This window comes from Protopterus annectens, chromosome 12.part0, assembly GCF_019279795.1.
Source record: "Protopterus annectens isolate FY-2018-M chromosome 12.part0, PAN1.0, whole genome shotgun sequence".
NCBI classification, from domain to species: domain Eukaryota; kingdom Metazoa; phylum Chordata; order Ceratodontiformes; family Protopteridae; genus Protopterus; species Protopterus annectens.
Window position 1 is genome coordinate 277,385,309 of NC_056746.1, and position 21,432 is coordinate 277,406,740.

The 21,432-nt window shown below is 43.5% G+C and overlaps 1 protein-coding gene across 1 annotated transcript in view; it reads right to left on the bottom strand.

Moving 5' to 3' along the window:
- Positions 1-10,670: 10,670 nt before the first annotated feature.
- TFAP4 (transcription factor AP-4) overlaps positions 10,671-21,432 on the bottom strand; it is a 92,771-nt gene continuing 82,009 nt past the window's right edge. Inside the window, exon 6 of the mRNA XM_044088911.1 lies at positions 10,671-11,771. Within this exon, the coding sequence (XP_043944846.1) occupies positions 11,580-11,771 (192 nt within the window). The 3' untranslated portion in view covers positions 10,671-11,579. The remainder of the gene's footprint in view (positions 11,772-21,432) is intronic.

Below are 21,432 nucleotides of genomic sequence, written 5' to 3' on the forward strand. Positions count from 1 at the left end.
CATGGTAACAGGTGCGAGATTCTGGGTCAATTGCTAGGAATGGGAGTAGTATGAGAACCAGTAACCAGATGTATGTGATGTCATTCTGTAATCCATCACAAAAATGATATTTTACTACTAGAGGAGACTGAAGTCTCAGAGCACTCCGTTTTTGGAACCTGACATAGAAGGGCATCCTCACCCACTTCATCTTGCCTTGCTGTAGGAAGTGACCAGGGAAGAGTAATTCTTTATATCAGTCAGGAAAATATAGGGAGATTAGTCAAGTACTATTTTTCTGTATCTTTGTAAATCTATTCATCTGTGTTAGTTTTATGTTCTTATCTCAACACCGTAAAAACACCACTGCCAATCAATCTGCGGATCGGTGATCCACTGTGGTGACCCCTAACCAGGAAAAGCCAAAACACATTAAATGTATTTAAACTCTTCCTTTAGAGACTATTCAGAGTACTTGCACCCATTTGGTGACTCTGTGGCCACTCCTGAAAGCCTTACTGCAATGGTCAAACACTACCATTTGTATTAATATTAATTGGGTACCCTTGTAAGAGCCTTTCCTAAGTATGTGTGCACAAATCAAATCTCCAAGAATGTGTATAAGGAGAGAGAGGGAGAGGGGGAGAATGTGTAGAGGGAGAGGGAGAGAGAGAGAAACGGAAATTGTGCTTTATGCAGAGAGGTACATCTGGAAATAGTATATCTTTTTACTCCAAGTGAATGTCCCTCTCCAGTGTCAGTGATGAGGATTCAAGCTCCTGGATTACTGACCCAGAGTGGGGACATCACACCAGCTATTGTTTTTCTTCCTACATATATCAAACAAGTTTCTTTGGTTTCAACTACTCTTCCAAATGACAAATCGGGACCCTTTTTCTGGATCCATGGACAACATATCTGAATCTACTACATTTTTCTTATCAAGGGATTTGTAGGACTCAAATAAAACCTGTCTGGTTTCTGGAAGGCAGCAAAGAAGGCATCCTACAGGACTCCCAATCCAGGTCTGACAAAACAAAGCGTTGAGCCCAAAATCTTCCCTTCATTCCCATTTGAAGTGCTCCCCAAATGAGATGTCGTGTATCTGACTAAATAGGGTTGTCAGTGTCATACCCTAATTGGAAAACATCTGGAAAGAATAATCCAGGTCTTCCACACCCTCATGGGAGTTCTCAACCTGTAGAGGAGTTCTCCATTTTAGGACTGGGGAATAGACAGAAGGTTTAGTCCCTGGCTATAGGTTCTAAAGAATTAAAATCACTTGTGTCTTGGTAATCCACTGTTCTAGGACAGCATGGTATATGGGGTGAGCACAAGAAAGCCTACTCAAAGTCAGAGGCCTTGCTTTGAGCCAAGGGCTAGTGAAATGTGCTTTACCCTCTGGGACTGAGTGAGACATTCACTCTGAAGTCCTGACTTTGGACAGGAGTGCTAGGCTTGCACCTCACAGACAGCAGCATCCTCTATCAAATATGGTGGGGATCCTGTCCTTACATTTAGGAATCTCAAACCAAACTTTGCCCAAGTGTGCTCCAGCATTCATGAAAGTCGAACCCTGGTTTTTGGTCTCATGGGACAGGATGGCAGCTACTAGTATGATCCAAAAAGACACAGCCATAAGCCTCTGGATGAACAGGAACATAGCCCTTGGGCTGAGAAAGCATCTCACTGGAATCAACACACTCAGATTGACTGAAAAGATGGGATGCAAGAGTTGCACTTCCATAACCCCTCTCTTCTTGGTGTGGATGTCGATGGCTGTGGAAGACCCTGTGCATGCCATCACAGATATGGTAAATGCCTCAAACCTCCTTCTAAGTAGTGTTGCTGAAAACACTGCCTACTTTGAATGGTCTTAGGAGTGAAGCCCTGCACACTACACTCTGATTCTGTAGTCGGGCCACAAGAAGAAAATGCAATGGCAGTTGAAGTCCTTCTGAGGGAATCTGCCACAGATGCTCTTTCTCCTTTTAGGCCCTGACATATGGCTAATGTCTAAATCCACCAAACTTTATCAATACAAAGCATAGAACTTAAATAGCAAAGGAAAAGATATGTTCCTCAATTAGGTATTTATCTGAATCATGAGCTCAGAAGCAGACAGAATCATCCTTGGAAGACGTTACTCGCAATAGTAATACAAGAGGCATGCAAACTAAATTACAGCAAGAACGATCTATAATGGTATTATGTGGCTCCAATTTTTGTACTGGCATGATACTGATATCCTGGGGAAGAGCATTCAGTACACTAAGTGGGAAAGGTTCTGAGCTCTAGAAGAAGCCAGATATTCGGGGACTCTGAAATCCCAGTGGGTGATTACTGCAGCAGTGATCTACATGATGGTATACATTTCAAGAGCAGGGATAAAACTAACATCTAAAATTAAGACAGTATCAGAATATAAAATTGTGGGGAATGGCCAGCAGTTGGGGGAGGGGGGGGCACACAGCACAGATTCTGTGATTTTAAGTAATGCAGGCTGAGAAATCCCTTTCTGAAAATGTGAGACTAAGAAAAAATAGCTAGACTGTAAACACACATGATTTAGAGAAAAAAAAATAATGCTGGAACAATACAGTGGACAACAGAATTTACTTTGAACTTTTTGGCAGGCATGCAATATAGAAAAGTTTTTTTTTTTTTTTTTTTTTATATATATATCAGAAGCATTTAAAAAGCTTCCCACTGGAAATCTACTGCAAGCGCACCTTGGAAGAAATGTTTGTGTACTGGTGTGCTGAACTTTATGAAGGACAAAACAAAGCAGTATCCCAATTCCAGAATGTGCCCTTGCATCAAGAGCAGATGAACATGACATGGTATGCAATAATCACGGCCAACAAAAACACTCCAGACATCACGACAGATATTCCTCTCTGAGCTAGATTTCAACTCCATGTCAAATGACTCATGGTCCATTTGCTCCAGCCTCAGCTGTCTTACATACATCTGATGTCTTGCTAGATGCCTTTTAATTGGTCAAATATACATTTCACATTGTGGTGTGTGGCCATCCTTAGCCGCTTCATGTATACATCAGACAATCCAGTCAAACTTACCAACTCAAACTAGTGACTTCAATACTCATTCAAACCTTTCCTCTGCTTTCTACTACTGGAAAGATGTATATCTTGTTTGCCCCATTCTGGCTCTGGCACTAAACATTTATAGCATCTCTAAACCCAAAAATAAAAAAAGTAAAAAAGGTTTCTTTTTACAGTTTCAACAGATGAGCAACCCAAGGAGGTGACAACTTCAAGCATCACACACGCATCCAGCAGAAAAGAAATGTCGGGGTTAGGGACTAGACCCACTGCACTGTTGTAAGGTGGCTCATGATATGGGCTAGTGAAGAACACATGCAGGTATGGATAAATGAACAAAGGAATTTCAGCATGAACTGAGACAGGAAATAAAGATTGCCAAAATGCAGGCAGAGTCTCGGATCCTTGATCATCTCCATACTACAAAATGGCAGGGAATGTGGGAACTTGTGGCCTGCACTGTGGTGGCAGGACAGGTAGCTTACATCCTTCCAAGTTGGGAACTGCTGATTGAGGGCTCAGTGTCTGTTATTCTAAAAGTGCATTAGTTCTGGTTTAAGCACTTGGGCTTCAGGCCAGTTATTTTACATTAAGAAGGTTTGTGGTCTGCACTCTTGTGGGAGGAGAGGCTGGACTCTGCCCTTCTGAGCTGGGAATTTCTGGTTAAAGGCTTATAGGTTCATAGGTTCATACTAGGCTATCTGCCTGAGGGCATTTACAAGCCTAGCCCATAGTTTTGTGGCTTACGCCACCCCTTTAGTTTGGAGAAACTATGCCCATTATTTTGCTGTGCCTCTGTCGAGCAGTGACACTGAGGTAACCCCTGGGGTATATCTGCGATCTCCCATCCATTGGTCAAGATTCCTCTTGAACAAGGCCAGCGAGGTGCTCTGCCTCACATATACTGGGATTTTGTTCCACAGCATAGGGAGTCTTTGGGTGATGAATCTATCCCTCCAGCACGTCCTATTAATAACCGTGTCGAGGTTTAAGTCTCCTGCCCTTGTGGCTCTGAGGGATCTAGATTTTTTGAGGTGAAGCATGTTCATCAAATCTGGGTTTGACATGGCCTTGTATGTCAGGCACAGGTTGGTGAGGAACTTTTGTGGCCTCTCCAGCTGCTGCAAGTGTCGGGTCAGATACATTCCAAATGGGGCATTGTACTCATTGGTCTGATGAGTGAGGAGTATAGGGAGACTATGACCTCCCTTGATCTAGATGTGAATCCCTTCATGATAAGGTGGGCAATGTAGAAGGTCTTCCTAACTACTTTAGCAATATGAGTGTCGAATGAAAGGCTACTGTCAACATGGGTCCCCAGGTCCCTGATAACTTCTTCTGTGATCAGTGGATTGCCACCTATATGGTAGCTAGGGGTAACCTTGTTTTTCCCGAAGGTTATGACTATGCATTTCTTGGCATTTAACTTTAGGCCATGGCTCGGGCACCAGTTATCCGTTTCTGTGAGACCCTTCTGAAGGATATCTGTGTCAGATGTGTTATCGACTACGGCGCCCAGTTTGCAGTCATCTGCAAACTTAGTCAGCCATAACCCCCCTGTGTTTGCTTGTACTTCAGAAAAGTAGATGCCAAACAAGAGTGGACCCAGGACTGAGCCCTGTGGGACACCACTTGTGACAGGCTTTGAGTCTGACATGGCGCCAGCAACTCTGACCCTGTGGGTTCTGTCACTCAGCCAGTTTGCAACCCATCTTGTGATGTATGGGTTTATATTTAAGTTGGAGTTTTTCAATGATACCCGAGTGAGGTATTGTATCGAAAGCCTTCGCCAGGTCGAGGTAGGCTGTATGGACTGCCTTCCCCTCGTCAATGGCCTTGGTGACTGTTTCGAAAAAGTCAACCAAGTTTAAAAGGCATGATCTGCCTTTGACAAAGCCAAACTGGGTTTGATCCAAAGTCTGCAAATTCCCTATGTCTTTATTTATGAGATCCATTATGATCCTCTCCATGGCTTTGCAGATAAGGCTTGTCAAACTAATGGGGCGGTAATTTCCAGGGTCTGTGGAGGCACCGCCTTTGTGAAGTGGGACCACAGTCGCTGTGCGCCACTCCCAGGGTACGTATCCGGAGGTGAGACTAAGATTAAACAGCTGTCCTAACTGCGGGTTTAATTCCTCGTTGAGTTCGTGGAGCACACAGCCGGGGACACCATCAGGTCCCATGGATGCTGTGTTCTTTGCCTTGGAGAGAGCAGTTCTCACCTGGGCGTTAGAGATGATTGGGGGGCTACAATCATTTGGTATAGATATCTCTCCTTTTGGGGGGGAGAAGTTTGCACTGAACCTGTCAGCCAGTATGTTGGCAATGTCTGTAGGATCAGTAATCTTCACATCATTTTGAACTAATTCTGAACATCTGGGAGTTTCCTTATAGTGCCTGCATATTTGAACAGTTTCTTACTGAAATTGGTACATCTTGTTTGCTGTAGCATAGACTAGATCCAGGCCTGCTGAATCTAACTTTGTTTGTATGCTTGTTGTTTGTTTGCTTATTTCCCTGAAACGCTAATTCCACCTAAAACGCGGCTTTTCAGCGCTTCTGTGGATCCCTAGTGATATCTGCATGGCTTACTGTACTTATTTCCTTGTTTCACTTGAAAGAAAGTTACTGTTTGTCGTTTTTGCATTTAAGTTACCTGGCACTTGCTCACTAAAGCAATTATATAAGTCAGCACTAAAAAATTAAAAGCACTACACCCTCACAAACTCCCCTTGAGTACCTTGCTCCCCATTGGCCCTTTTTTTGAATTATAAAGGAATTCCCAATACTATTCTAGCATGTCCAAAGGTCAGTTGTCAATCTCCTCTCCGGTCCAGTTGGTGAATCTGGGAATCTTGAAGCAATGTTACAACTGCCTTGTACACAGACAACCCTCTCTTCCTCCCAACAAATGTGAAAGATGCAACCATATAGCCAAATTGGAGGCTAAGCTCTCTCAACTCAGTACTGGCGTAACCAGTCAGGAGGAGAAGGAAACCACACTCACTATGATTCCAGTCTCAAATAGACCTACCACGACAGCAAACCAAACACACAAAAACATACTCGGAGGCTCTAAATAAAAATCTGCCTAAGCAGCAGAGACCTCCAAAACAGACACCCAAGCAACCGCTACCCCAAAACAAAACACGTGAAACACATAGCTCACAAAGCCAGTGTGCCGAACAGTCACAGCCCTTAAGGCTAAACAACACACCTGATACACTTTATCGTCAGGCACATTGACGTCCCGCTCACCAGGCTGAACAAGGAGAAGGTCATGGTGAGCTGCCTGTTGGGCGCTAGGATCCGCCACATAACACAAGCACTCGGGTCACTCCAAGGCAAGTACAAATATGACTCTGTCATTGTCCATGCTGGTGTGAATGACCTGAGATGCACCTCCCTGGACTACATGAAGAGACAGAGGAGCTCTCTGAGCATGTAGCCCAGGCCGGTATGACCCTGACCATGAGTAGCATCTTACCCTCACCAAGAATGATGCCACAATATGAAGACAAGATGATCAGTTTCAACAACTGGCTTAAGTATTGGTGTCATTCAAAGGGGATCCAATGCCTGTCAGCCTGGGATGACATGCTCGACAAGCCACAATGCTTCGCTAGGGACAGCTTGCACCAGTCACCCCTGGGCTTTCGGATATTGGCAAAGGCTCTTTCTTACCCCATAGTGCCTTTTTTAGGCAAGGCTCAAAAGACAAACCCACCTCCATAGGTATCACAAGGGATAAGAAACTAAGAGTAATGCTACTCAACGCCAGAAGTCTAAACCTCAAGATGCATGCACTCAAAACTCTCCTTAGCATGGAGAGCACAGATATCTGTGCAGTAACAGAAACCTGGTTCAAGGCCCCCGAGAGCACCCCAGCACTACCAGGTTATACCTCATACCATGCTTTTCGGCCCCAAAACTTAGACCGAACCACAAAAGGAGGCAGGGTATCAATATTTGTCAAAGATACCCACACCTCCAGGTTGGTGGCACAGCACGAAGCATCAGAGACTATCCATGTGCAACTAACAGTTGGTAAAACTGCCTTCCAGTCGATAGCCTGCTACAGACCACCCTCTCAAACCCAGGAACCCCACTCGGCCTTCCTGAGAATACTGGAAAATATGAAGCTCTCTCCAAACACCATTATATTAGGCGACTTCAACTACCCAAACAGACTGGGAGCATTACTCTGCTCCAACACCCTAGCCCAAAGGTTCCTAGAATTTATAAACTCAAATGCTATGGAACAACTTGTTACCACTCCCACAAGAGGGGAAAACATACTGGACCTGATCACCAACATGGGGACTCTATGCTCCAGACCAGAAGTGTATCCCTTACTGGTAAGATCAGACCATAAACTAATCTCACTGGATATTCACATCCCGACCCCACCCCCTGCCCAGAAAACCACAGTGAAAAACTTCTCTAAAGCAAATTTCACACTCCTCAAAACAGAGGCTTCAAAGCACCCAAGCCTGTGGAAAATACGGCCCAGACCGCAAAATCCTTTATAAACGCATTCTATGAACACCTTCAGGAATGCATGGATCATGCAATCCCAAATAAAACCAAGACCCAATCCTCCAATGGCAGACGTCCTGTCTGGTGGACCCCAGCCATAAACAAACTATACAATAGGAGGCTACTACATGGAGCAAAATCCCAAAAAGGGAAGGCATCTCTGATCAGTATTAGCAAAAAACTACGGGCACTCATAAAATCGTCTAAGGCCAGCTTCGAGAGAAAAATTGCACAGGACACTAAGGATAATCACAAGGCTTTCTTTAGTTATGTTAGGAACCTGGGTGGGAATTCCCAGATATGCTCAGAATTAGTCCAAAATGACAAAAAATACATCAATCCCACAGACATTGCCAACATCCTAGCTGACAGTTCAGCACAAACTCCCCCTCCCCCCCACCAAAAGGGCAAATATCTATCCCAGCAGAGTGCTGCCCCCCCCCCTGACATCTCAGATGCTCAGGTAAGAGAAGCCCTCTCCAAAGCAAAAAACACAGCATCAATGGCACCAGACGGTGTCCCGGGCTGCGTCCTACATGCACTCCAAGAAGAGTTAAACCCAAACATAAAACTACTGTTCAATCTCAGCCTTACTACAGGATATGTACCCAAAGAGTGGCGTGCGTACAGCAACAGTGGTCCCTCTCCACAAAGGTGGTGCCTCAACGGATCCTGGAAACTATCACCCCATAAGCCTGACTAGCTTGGTCTGCAAAGCTATGGAAAGGATCATCATGGACCTCAAATAAAGATATTGGGGACCTACAGACACTGGATCCTACCCAGTTCGGCTTTGTTAAGGGCAGATCCTGCCTCAAACCTGGTTGATTTCTTTGAAACATTCACCAAGGCCATTGACGAGGGGAAGGTGGTCCACACAGCCTACCTGGACCTCGCAAAAGCCTTCGATACAATACTCCACTCGGGCATTATAGATAAGCTCACCAGCTTAAATATAAACCCCTATGTCACTAGATGGGTTGCAAACTGGCTCAAGGACAGAACCCACATGGTTAGAATTGCTGGAGCCATGTCAGACTCCAAACCAGTTACAAGTGGCGTCCCACAAGGCTCAGTCCTGGGACCTCTTGTTCGGTATATATTTCTTGGAGGTAAAGGCCAACACGGAAGGACTGTGGCTGACCAAGTTCGCAGATGACTGCAAACTGGGCGCCATAATAGACTCTCCAGCCGACACAAGCATCCTCCAAAAGGGCCTCATAGAAACAGACAACTGGTGCCAGAGCCATGGCCTCTAGCTAAACGCCAAAAAGTGTATAGTCATCCCCTTTGGCAAAAACAAAGTGCCCACAAATTAACACATAGGTGGTAATCCATTAAGTACAGAAGTAGTAATTAGGGACCTGGGGACCCAAGTTGATGGCAATCTCTCATTTGACAACCACGTGGCCAAAGTGGTTAGAAAAACATTTTATATAGCCCACCTAATGAAGGGATTCACATCTAGATCAGGGGAGGTCATCGTGCCTCTACTCATCCCTCATCAGGCCCATAATTGAGTACAATGCCCCTTTTGGGATGTACCTTGCCAGACACCTGCAGCAACTGGAAAGACCCCAAAAGTACCTCACCAAGAGGATCAAAGGGCTCAAACAGATGCCATATGCTGCCCGGTAAAAAAACTCCAGCTCTACTCAGTGGCATACTGCCTGCTCAGAGGCGATCTGTGCCTGACGTATAAAGCCATGTCCAACCCGGATTTAATGGACATGCTGCATCTCAGAAAATCCAAATCCCATCGAGCTACACGCTCGAGAGACTTGAACCTCAGAGAGACTTGAACCTCAGCACTGAAATAAATAGAACATGCTGGAGGGACAGATTCATAACCCAGAGGCTCCCTTCACTCTGGGATAAATTCCCAGTCCAGGTTAGGCAGAGTCCCTCATTGAGGAATCTTGATCAGTGGATGGGAGATCGAAGGTTTACCCCGGGTATCACTTCTGTGTCACGGTTAGACAGAGGCACAGTATACTAACCTCGAAAAAGGGCATAGCAAAATTAATTTAAAATGGGTGGCGAAAGCCAAACACACTCTGGCTAGGCTTATAAATGCCCTAGGGCAGATAGCCTAGTATGAACCTATGAACCTATAAAGTATCCAAAACTGAACGTTTGGGCATGTACTAAGACAACAGTTCAAGTAATGCTGTTATGAACCTTGTTACATTGACATCTACTAGCAAGATGTTCATACCTGAAAGTATTCATTAAGTGTTAAAGACTGGCAATTGGTGACTACACCCCAAACAAGCCCCCAACCAATTTACCAAGTGTTTTTCCACACCCTTGATACAGCTGACTATACATTTTATCCCACCCTGACCTCCAGATCCCACATCTTTACCAGGACTGGAACATACAAGTCATCCCATCCCTTCTGCCTAAAGCAGAGTGAAGATCAGGGATTTCTGCTGCATCATCATCCTGGCAACCAGCAGACTTTTTTTGGAGCTCTAATTCCCCAGGCATAAAACATAAGGAGTGTAATGTCAGTGAGCTTGCACAACTTCCGAGTTGCCAAAGTCCTTTAAAACAGAGATATGTTAACATTCTTTCTGGACTTCTCAAGGAAATGATCCAACAGCCAATCCCCTTTCCCCTCCTCCTGACACAGGAAAGTTCACTGTTGGCCAGTCAAGGTTATTCACGCCTGGCCAGCCCTTTGGTGTCTGAAGTTTCTAGCCAGTCATCAGTCTGCATATGACACCCTCTCCTTACACCAACAGAAGAGCTAATTTTGAACTTCCTCTTCCTGCTATTGCTTCTGACATGATCACATCTACATATATGATTTCATGCTAAAATGAACACAAAAGCATACATGCACATCTGAACCTTTTCATGTTAGTCAGGCTTTGAAATCAATACTATAAACTTTAGGCTTGCAGAAAAGATTACTAAGAGCGTACCTTTATACTTTTTACATTTGGCACTGCTAACATAGCTGTATAATAATTTTTCCAATTAAAGTGAGGAACACATTATAAAAGGCATATCATTAGGCATATTCAATCCTCTTACTAGTCTACAACAGAAAATAAAACATGCCACACAAAGGAGTATACAAAACAAAGTATAAACTTTATTTTATTCAGTGAAGGGCGAATATGCCTCTTTTTTTAGTTTTCCCCACTTTCTTAACAAAATATAATAGCTTTTCCGTGACACGAGCACTCATAACAAAAATAAAATAAAAAAAGATAAAAATGTCTTACAGGGATGGGGCAGGGTGATACTGCTACAGTTATACAGACACTATACAAAAAGGACTAAAATCTACAGCAAATACACCAAGGGAGGGGACAGGGCATGTTGGGGGCCACACACTGTCACAGCAAGGGAGTTTCCTGCACTGCATTCATTAACGTTTTAAGTGCTTAGAAAACAACCAATCCAGTTAAAATAGACCCATATTACTTCAGGGCATTGTCCACCTGCACTTGCTTGCTCTCTCTAAAATGGATCTCAAGTTTTGCAGGAGACTCTAATCTGAGCATTCTGCCCCAGAGGGCACCGGAGGCACCTACCTGCAGAAAAGGCAGGCGATACATCCATGTATATTTCAAAGGAAATGGGCACTGTTCAACATCCTTAGCAGAGAAAGCAATTCATTTTCTTAGTCTCTTGCTTCAAATGGTACTCAGAAATTGCACCACTCACTACCACCATCATCTGCAACAATCAAAGCAAGCCAAACCATCCATTTCAAATGGACACTACGCAGCAAACTCCAGTTTTTGTAATGAATGTTAAACTATGCTTTTTCAGTGCCATATAAACAAGCCAGCTTTTGGATCAGACTGAACAATGGATACTGTCCTGTAGAAGTGCATACCCCATCTTTTGTTTAGCTGCAAACATTTTTTCAACTTTTGAAACAGTACTGGGATGGTCTGAAAAGAGACCAAAGTTTTTCTTTTAAAAAGAAATGTATCATATTATCTGCTCTACAGCAGCATGTCAGTGGTGTCAGGGAAGATCATGTTCTCCCAAGAGATTCTCTTTTCCCTGCTCCATTGCATCACTTTCTTCTCCCTCAGTGTCAGAGGCAGTGTCAGAGTCAGTAGGTTCTGGCCATGGTCTTATAGGTTTCACAATGACCGCACACCTTTGCTCATCATCTTGCTGTTTCTCCTGTGTTCCTTCGATATGCTGAATTGCCTAAAATTAAGACGTATGCATTAGAAACCATTCTAAAAGTTTAAACTACATAAACTGCTACATTGCGAACAAGAACTTTGTTGACAAAAGTGCCAGATGTGCAACTGGTACAAAGTTTGATAATCATTTCATGCTCAACAATGAGTAAACATATTTCGGAAATCATCTGGTCTGTGATGCAGTCAAACTCAGAATGTATTAAGTTTCACTAATGAATGTCCATGCAGCTGTACTAGCTCACAAGTCAAATCTCTTTCAACTGAATTATTCCTATACAATACTAGTACAAGAAAATAAAGTTATTAATCTGTAGGTTTATTAAAAGTGGTCAAATAAAAATGTCAAATTGTTTTGAAATGTTCAATCTCACATCTGGCATAAAAGAGGAGGCATGACTGCACAAAAAAAAACATTGAAACAGTGGTACTTTTTTTGAAGCGTCTCAGTAAACCTGACAATGTTAACCACTAGGTGGCAGCAGCTTTACAGATTAAGCAGTTACTGCCACTATCCCTAACAAGAACATCTGTACATAGCTAAACTCTGTGCTTACAAGACTGATCAGTTGTGATCACAATGGACCTTAATTTTTTTTTGCTCTGCTGTTCTCACATTTAGCTAGACAACACAGTAATAGGTTAACTTCATTTTTGTTTATACTCTGTCATACCCAAGTGTCTTAAGAGTTAAGTTTTCATTTAACAGTGCCTTCACATTATACAAGAGTTGATAGCTGCGTTCTGAGGAGTTTTTTTCTTTTAAAATGCATATTTTATTGCAGCATCATCTTCAGTATTGGTCTACTTACAATGAAGGTTGTTAAGAAAAGCTCAAACCCTCCAAAATCGGAAGAAAACTATGTGGGAAGTAGCATTTATACTTCACAATCCAATGCAATAACTTGTTTCCACTGCTATTCCACTAACAGGATACAACTTTAACAAAACAAAAGCAACATGATACTGCTAACAGAGTACTGCTTTAGGCCAAGAGCAGGGAACTCAGACACCTGATGGCATTTCATAAACACTGCCTGAAAGCTTGCTTAAAATCACATGCAGACTTCAAACATGCTTTACTTAAAATGAATTAGTTTGTTTTGGTTTTGTTATTAGTATCTGCTACACTCACTGATGCAGTTTTTCCAGCAATATTTTTTTTCTCCCCAAGAGGGTGCCAATGATAAATTAAGAATACTGACTCTGCATCTGGAATAAATACTTAATTCAGATGAGAACTAGAAAAGCAGAGCCAGTTCAACAGAAGAGTAAATGTTAAGTGTGCTGTCACTGAATAAAGTCAGGGAATTCTGCTTCAGGCAGAGTTATGATAGTCAACCCTGCTTTTTGCAGCAGAGTACCGTTTTTTTCCTTTGGCAGGTCTGACATTGCCTTACCCAAGACACCTTCAAGTACATGCTAAAGGTGAATCTGCCTGCTCCATCTTTGGTTCTTTCCTGCTTCCAATTATCCCAGTGTCAAGTTGGGTAGAAAATGCTGCAGAGTCAGTTTTCCAGGGGCCCTGACCCAAAGCACAAACTTCTAGCCTTCCTGAGGGAAATGACCAATGATAAAGCATAAGGAAAGAACAGACATGAGACCGAATGTGTGTGGTGGTGGTGGTGGTGGTGGGGGTAAGGGTACCCACCTCAGTTTTTAAGTTTCTCAGCAAGACAGACGGGATAGTGAGGGGGGACCTGTACTGCAACAGTGACCAAATGTAACAGAAAAATACAATCACAAACTTGTTTAGAAACAGGAGCACCCACCTGACAGACTTCCAAATGGACTTTGGTTATGTCTAAACAGAATCTGAACCAACTATGGATATACAAAGAATGTAGGACCTACTCCTCTGAATTCTGAGAAGGAAAATAATAATGGTCTGATTCAAAGAAAACTCATTAACTAGCTTTGACATAAAAGGAGATTTATTACGACAGTAACCCTTATCTTAAAGATGGATAGCCATTAAGACTTGCAACACTTGAGACTCGCTTAGAAGTCAAAGCCACTAACAGCACTCTTCCAAGAACAAAACATAGGAAAAAGGCAGAAGCAGCAGGCCCAAAAGAAGGTAAAGTAAGCTTTTCCACAACATAGTTAAAATCCCAAATCCCAAGGAGGGATATCCTTTCTTGATGGCCTAATAATGAAAAATACCTTTCAAAAACTATTTCACCTCAAATAAAGAGACAGTGGACCCAAAGGGACACAAGCAGAAATGGCTGACAGATGAGGTAAACAGAAGTAAAGAAAGATGACCAGCATTGAGCAACTGAGAAAAATAAAACCTGAAGATTAGAAATATGCATCTGAAAAGGGTCCTGATTTTGTCTATGGCAGCAAAAAGATTTTTTTTTCCATATGGAGACGCAAGACTGCATAGCATCTGTTTTTCTAGTCTCCTGTAAACCTTAAGCACATTCCCAGAGTTAAAACCATCACCCACAAAGTCAGGATCAAAGTTTGTAGGCTTGGATAAATAAAGAAGCCTTTGTTCTGTGAAAGTAACTTGTGATGGCTGACCCTGACCAGAAGTAAAAGGAGGAACCCAATGCTGTCTGGGCCAAAAGGCACTCACCTACAATATTTCTGGTTTATCCTTCTTGATCTTCAGAAGATCTTTTGAACTCGAATCAACAGGATAGAAAGCTTAAAGAAACCTATTTTTCCAGGGAAAGGTCATGGAATCCCCTCTCTATGCTTAAGGGCATGGCAGTCTTGAACAATACAGTCGGAGCTATCTGCTGTGTAGTAGAGCAACACGATCTGTGGAGCACCCCATCAGAAGACAATATCCAGAAAGTCCTGTTTAACACCCATTTCAGCAGATCCAGACAGCACCCTTGCAAAAAGTACTGCTGCACAAAAAGTACAGTTGTGTACACTTACCATAAATGTAGATGTTAGAGTGTATTCACTGTTGCAGTCATTTCATTTGGGTTATCTGCTTGCAGGTAGCCCTTGGTCGGCCTGATTAACAAAGTCTTGGGTCCTGCGTCTGTTGCTGTCCCTTCTTCCATGATGTCAGGGGTATAAAATATGCAGCAGACGCCATTACATCAGTTTTTCTTGCCCCAGATGTCAGGTGCCCCCCTATTGGGAAGAAATTAAATATAAAAGTAGAAAGATATACCTCCAACAAAAAGCAAACACACCAAAAAGGTTTTTAAGCATAGTAAAGGAAAGTAGAGGTTAGGGGGCTGGAGGGAGGGTAACCAGGACTGCAACAGTGAATATACTCTAACATCTACATAAGTGTACACAACTGTACTATGTTCTTAGTGTTTCACTGTTGCAGTCATTACATTTGGGTAGATTCCCAAAGCTATGTTTGGGAAGAGGAATTTAGATAGCATTAGGGCCAGCTATAAGGCCCTGCAAGACTGCAGTGGCAAAGCCAGCTCTGGATTTAGAGAAAAATTGGCAAATGATAATGCTTGGTGAAAGTATGCACAGAACTCCAGGTAACAGCTTCTAGAATGTCCCTGGTAGGGACGCCTCTGAGAAAGGCTGTAGAGGTAGATGCAGCCCTGGTGGAGTGAGGTCTGATCCCCTGGGATAAGTTTTCCATAGTGCTTATAGCAGAAATAAATGCAATGGCTTATACATTTAGAAGCGGTTTGCTTTGAAACAGCCTTCCCCTCTGCCCCTGCAGCAAATGCCACCAGCAGTTGTTCAGATTGAGGTTTAGTCCTCTCCAAGTAGAATCTAAGTGGTCTGTGCACATCTAAGGAATGCAGTATCCGTTCCCCTTTATTCTGTGGATTGGGAAAGAAGGCTGGCAAATGAATGCTGGATACCACCTTGGGCATGAAGGATGGATTGGTTCTGAGGGACAGCCTGTCGGCATGAAAGATGATGAAAGGCTCCACTGCCATAAGGGCCTGTAATTCAGATACCCTTCTAGCTGAAGTGATTGCCAAATGGAAAGCTGTTTTCCAAGAAAGAAATTTTAAGTCTGCAGTAGCAGCTGGCTCAAAAGGAGGTAGAGTGAGTTTCTCAAAGACAAAATTAAGGTCCCAGGCTGGGGTTGGAGCTCTCCTGGGTGGTCTCAAAATTTTGGCCCCTCTGAGGAACAGTGGATGAGAGAAGAGGGCAGGTTCTGTGTTATAATGAGCTGATGGCGGAGGTGTGGATTTTAATGGAGGAAAAAGACAGGCCCATGTGAAGCATCTCAGTTAAGTATTGTAAAATCTGAGGTAAACTGGGCGTTTCTGATCTCATCCCTTGAAATTGGTTCCAGGAACAGAATCTTTTCCATTTTTCAGCATAAGACTTTCTAGTACTAGGCCTCCTTGCCTCTAAAATGATATCCATCACAGGTTTGCTGAGGGATGGTAAAGGAGAGATTAGCCAGGCTGCAAGGTTCAGTGTTAGAAGCTGATGGTGCAGAATCTGGTTCTCCTGCTGAGACAGCAGGGAAGGAGTTCCAGGCTTGTTTGTGGGGAGTCCTTGCGCAAAATTTGTCCAATTGTTAGTTTTGGGGAGAGGCAAACAGGTCTATATCTGGGCTCCCCCATTTGCTTGTCAACATGTTGAAAATCCTTTGTTTCAGTTTCCACTCGTGTGGGTCCATGAGGTTTCTGCTTAGTCAGTCTGCCAGTGTATTTAAAATTTCCTGGCAGGAATTGAGCTTGTATGTGCACTTGGTTGCTCAAGGCTGTGTTCCACAATGCCACAGCTAGTCTGCAGATGGGGTAAGAATGTGTACCCCCCTGCCTATGTACCACACAACAGTGGTGTTGGCCGTCTTTACCATTAGTTGTCCTGGAAGAATGTGGTCCTTGAAGGCTGTCAGAGCATTCTGTACAGCTAACATTTATTTTTGACTGATATGCAGGTGCATTTGACTTGGGATCCATTTGCCCTGAATGCACTTCCCTGCCAGGTGAGCCCCCCATGCATAGTCTGTTAGGGTTTTGGTGGCAGGGGGTGGTGTGAAAGCTAGTCCCTTGTTTTGGTGGCAGGCCTCTGCTCACCAAAGGAACTCTAAGCGTAGGCAAGGTATGACAGGAATCATGGTTTCTAGGTCTTGAGAATGTTGATACCATAGGCTTTTTAGATACCACTGTAGTTTCCTCATATGCAGTCTTGCATATGGAATTAGAAGAATGCAGGAGGCCATGAACCCCAAGGCTTGCAGTATTTGTCTTGCAGATAGCAGGGTTTTTGTGGCCACTTGTTTGAAGTAGGTTGTCAAATGAATTTGTCTCTCTGATGTGAGGCAAGTCATTTAGGAAGTTGTATTCAAGCTTGCTCCCAGGAATATAATTTGACAGGGTACCAGGTGTGATTTCTTTTCGTTTATGGTGTACCCCAGACAAGTCAGCACCCTTTGAACAAAGGCCAGATGATTCAAAAATATGTCCTGGCTTCTGCCTGAATTAGACAATCATCCAGGTATGGGTATATTTGAATATTTCTTTGCCTGCAAAATACAATGACTGGAGCTAGGCACTTTGGCTTATCTACTGCACCCAGGGTATTCACAAAGGGCAGTGCAGAGAACTCATGGTATGTGTAGCCTGCTTTGAAGCGTAGGTATCTTCTGCAAGATTCCCTGATTGGGATGTGCATGCTTCTCTTAAATCTAGTGTTGCCAACCAGGCATCTTTGCCTAGCATAGGAAGTCATTGGTGAAGAGTCAGCATCTTGAATTTTGGAATCTCCAAAAAGGTGTTGAGTAGACAGGTCCAGGATAGGCACCATGAATTGTCTTTTCTGGGTACCAGGACAAGTCTAGGAGTAGAAACCGTGTCCCTTTTCCTCTTCTGGTACCAGCTGAATAGCCCCCAGTTGAATAGCCCCCATGCTTAAGTACTTGTTTTTGGGCCTCTGCCCACTGATTTCGGGGTAGGTCTGGCCACCCGCTTGGTGTTGACAACGTGTGGAAGTGAAATCTGTATCCCTGAAACACTATTTAAAACCCATTTGTCCCGGGTAATGAGTCCCCCCCCCAAAGGGGCAGTCAGTTGATAAGTGCTTGGAAATTTTAAAAGGAAGTAATTGAGACAGTTTACCATAGGGGGGAGTCTTATTCCCAGATTTGGAAGTGGAGGCCCCCCACTGCTTAGTTGTGTGTGTCCTCTGGGACTGAAACCTGGGGTTTTTGCTGGGTCTGGGTTTGGCTTGAGAAGACCTGGAAGGGGCTAGAAAGGACCAATTCTTAGAGGGCCAGTGCCCACTAAATCTAGGAGGCTGAACTTGTAAAAAATCTTTAACAGTTTGCATATATTTAGCTTTATCTTCCATCTTTTTAAGAACTTCCTCAGCCTTGTTGCCAAACAGGCAGTCCTGATTTAAAGGAGCATCCAACAATTTAGCTTTAACATGATCAGGCAAAGATTGCTCCTTAAGCCAAGCATGCCTTCTGAGCACAGACCCAGTAACCGCAGCCCTGCAAGAGGCCTCTAATGAATCAAAACCACATTGCAAAGTAGGTTTTCCCAACTTGTTCAGCAGAATGTATTAAATCCTGTAATTCTTTATTTTCCACAGTCAGGAATCACTTTGTTTAAGCAGTCCAATAACATGTTGCAGATACTTTTAACATTTGAAACTGGAAGTTTAAAGCCCTAATGGCCAAGGCTGCAGAAGTGTACACCTTCTTACCCAATCTATCCAGCGCCCTGGAGTCTCTATCAGAAGGGGTAGGATTTTTAGCAGTAGAAGCCTTAATGCCCTTGGGCCCCTAGGAAATAAGTCTCTGGATCTGCAATAGGATTTTTTAAAAAGAACTTGTGGGACTCAGGGACCCTGTAGTATCAGTCAGGTTTTCTGGGAGCAGGAGGCAGGGAATCAGGGGCAAAGCTAGATTCCGAAAAAGCATCAACAATGTCTAGTACAGGAGGAGGAATAGCTAAAGGCCTATGCTGAGGTAGGAGGAGGAAATCCCTAAGCCTCTTTTTTTGAATCAGAAAAATCCTGGCTTTCCCAGTGGAAATGCTCCCTTAAGAGTAAGTTAAGGTTTCCCCAAAAGAAAAATCCTCAGAAGGGGAAGCAGAGGGAATGTAGTCCTCTGCATCAGAATCTTCATAAGTAGACAAGGGCAAATCCAGATCATCAGAAGAATCAGAAAAAAACAGAATCCCGATCAGAAGATTCATAATCAACTTCAGTCCTAGGCCTCTTAGAAGGGGGGGGGGGGGTTGGCTAGCTACCCCTGATTAGAGTTATTAGATCTTCAGCCATTCTTATTTGTTTTTTAGGCATAGAGGCCTGAGCATGTGGCCTGGGCATAATTTTTCTAGGCATGAATTGAGATTTTAGGCCCAAGTAAAGGAGGAGGCATCTGTTTAATATGCAAGTCCGTAGGCCTGAATACACCCTCAGAAGCCGGTGCATACCAAAGGTAGAGACATCAGCGGGTTCCATAGTTGTAGCATCTCGCGGCATACCGGACTCCGAATGGGTCTCAGTAGAGGCCTGTGAATCAAAAGTAGTGGGTATCAGGGGCTGTGAAAGCACCTCACTGAGTACTGGCGAACTGGCGACTGGCTTAGAAGCGTCACTGGCAGTTTTGGACCTCGGCAGCCTGTCTCTATCGTTTTTTTCTTTTTTTTTTTTCCGGAATCCCGGCAGTCGGGTGGTTAACCGACATTTCTGGATAATTAAACAGAGAACCAAAATATTTAGAGGCGAAAATATACCGATGGATAGTGCTCTGATTAAACAAAGCACAAAACCGACAGCAAGGTATGTCATGGTCAGGGCCTCGGCAAGGAATACAGTACGAATTAAAATCTTGAGGCATTTGCTTTCCACAAGTAATGCAATTAACTTTTACTGACATAGGTAAGGAGCAAGAAAGTTTCCCCAACGGGGTACTCAGCTTTAGTTGAAGACTTCGGTTCTGAAACTCAGAAACGAAAATTTCAGGAGTTGGCTGACCGGCACTTGCGAATTGCTTCTGCTTCGGGCACCGTACGGCAAGAAAGACTGATGTAACAGCGTTGGCTGCATGTTTTATACCCCTGACGACCGGACATCATGGAAGAAGGGACAGCAACTGATGCAAGACCCAAGACTTTGTTAATCAGGCCGACTGAGGGCAACCTGCAAGCAGATAACCCAAATGTAATGACTGCAACAGTGAAACACGAAGAACATCTAAGTCTCGAGTTATTTTGTGTCCATACATCCTTTATATACCGTCATACTTAAGATGTGTGGGATTACTGGAGGGTGTCCAAGCTTTAATATTTGGATGGATGGATGGCTATCTTAGTAGGCTACCCCATAGGTAGTTAATATTGCAACAGCGATCAGTCGGACATCTGTTATTGTAAATTATTTCACAACTAATTTCTGTCCAAGTAAAATCTCAGTTATTTGTGAATGTCCAATGAGTGGAGTATTCTTTCCTCTTTGTTCCAAGGTGGAGGGAAAAGACTAGTAAGCTGGACAGCTTGGTTCAGGCCATTTCACCACTGATTTCTCAGCATAAAAGGAGAGGTCGGTGCAGAGGGTCACATTTTTATGAACCAGGAAAAGTTCCTTGAACATTAAGGCCTGGAGTTACTCTCCTGCTTATATGACTGCAATCAAAAAATATTTTCTAAAAAACGTTAAGGTTATAGTTAAACATACTACTGGCTCAAATGGCATCAAGGTCAGCTTTTTCTGCACAAGGTTAATATCCCAGTCAGAAACCAAAGATGTCTTAATAGCAAGATACCCTTCTGAAACTGCCTAACAGGTAGTCCGGATGCTGGGGGAGTATTAGTGAAGGTGCACCTTTCAATCATTAAGATTTATGCTAAATTAGTATCGCTCCCATGCACCTTTTTACTAAAGAAACATAAGCAGAGCACTACGTTTAGTGTGTAGTGTCCTCCTCTGGACACTACAGTAAATTTGTTATTGTAGGACTGCCTAGCACTTAGCCTCCCTCAAGATTTTTAGCAGATCCTTAGATCCTTATTGAAAAGGTTATCTGAGAAATAAATGTCACATGTTCTATTTACTAGACTCAGGGTAGACAGGTTAGGCTGTAAAAAAACATCCTGAATTGCATCAGACTGTTGGTATGCTGTGGCAGCAGTAAGGATCTCTCTCTTGCTGGGTGGAGAAGATAGGAGATTCAGTAATGCTTAGACCAGAAAAGGTGCAATTAGTAAAATTTCTGACCTCTTCTCTTGAGCTTTTGAACCATGGGAAGGAAGAGAAGTGAAAGAAAAGTATACAATAATATACCCTCCAATTCAGGAAAAAGGCATCCACTGCTCAAGCTTGCCTGTGAGGTACTCCACGGCAGAATTCATCAACTGTTTGTTGAGTGGGGTAACAGTGAAGTCATTTCTGGGACACCCCATCTACTGGTTAATGTTCTTTGTTCGGTATCCACTTGTGGGTCAGCAGAAGTCCCATTCAACTTGTCTGCCATGGAGTATAAAAGTGGTCAGGGCCAACTTTTTTTGCCCCCTCACAGACGACCACCTGCCTCCCCTTGCTCACTAGGTCTACCAAACTCAACAAGCCTACCCTGGATATTCTCAGACCAGTGTCTGGAACAGTTGAGGAGAGAGAGGCACCCCAAGATAGCATCACATACTGCTGAAGAGGATTTTTTTTTTTTCATTAAACCCAAAGTTCCCACCCCCATGCACACAGTAACTGGATGACAGTACATTGGGCATGCTGATGTATACCCTCCC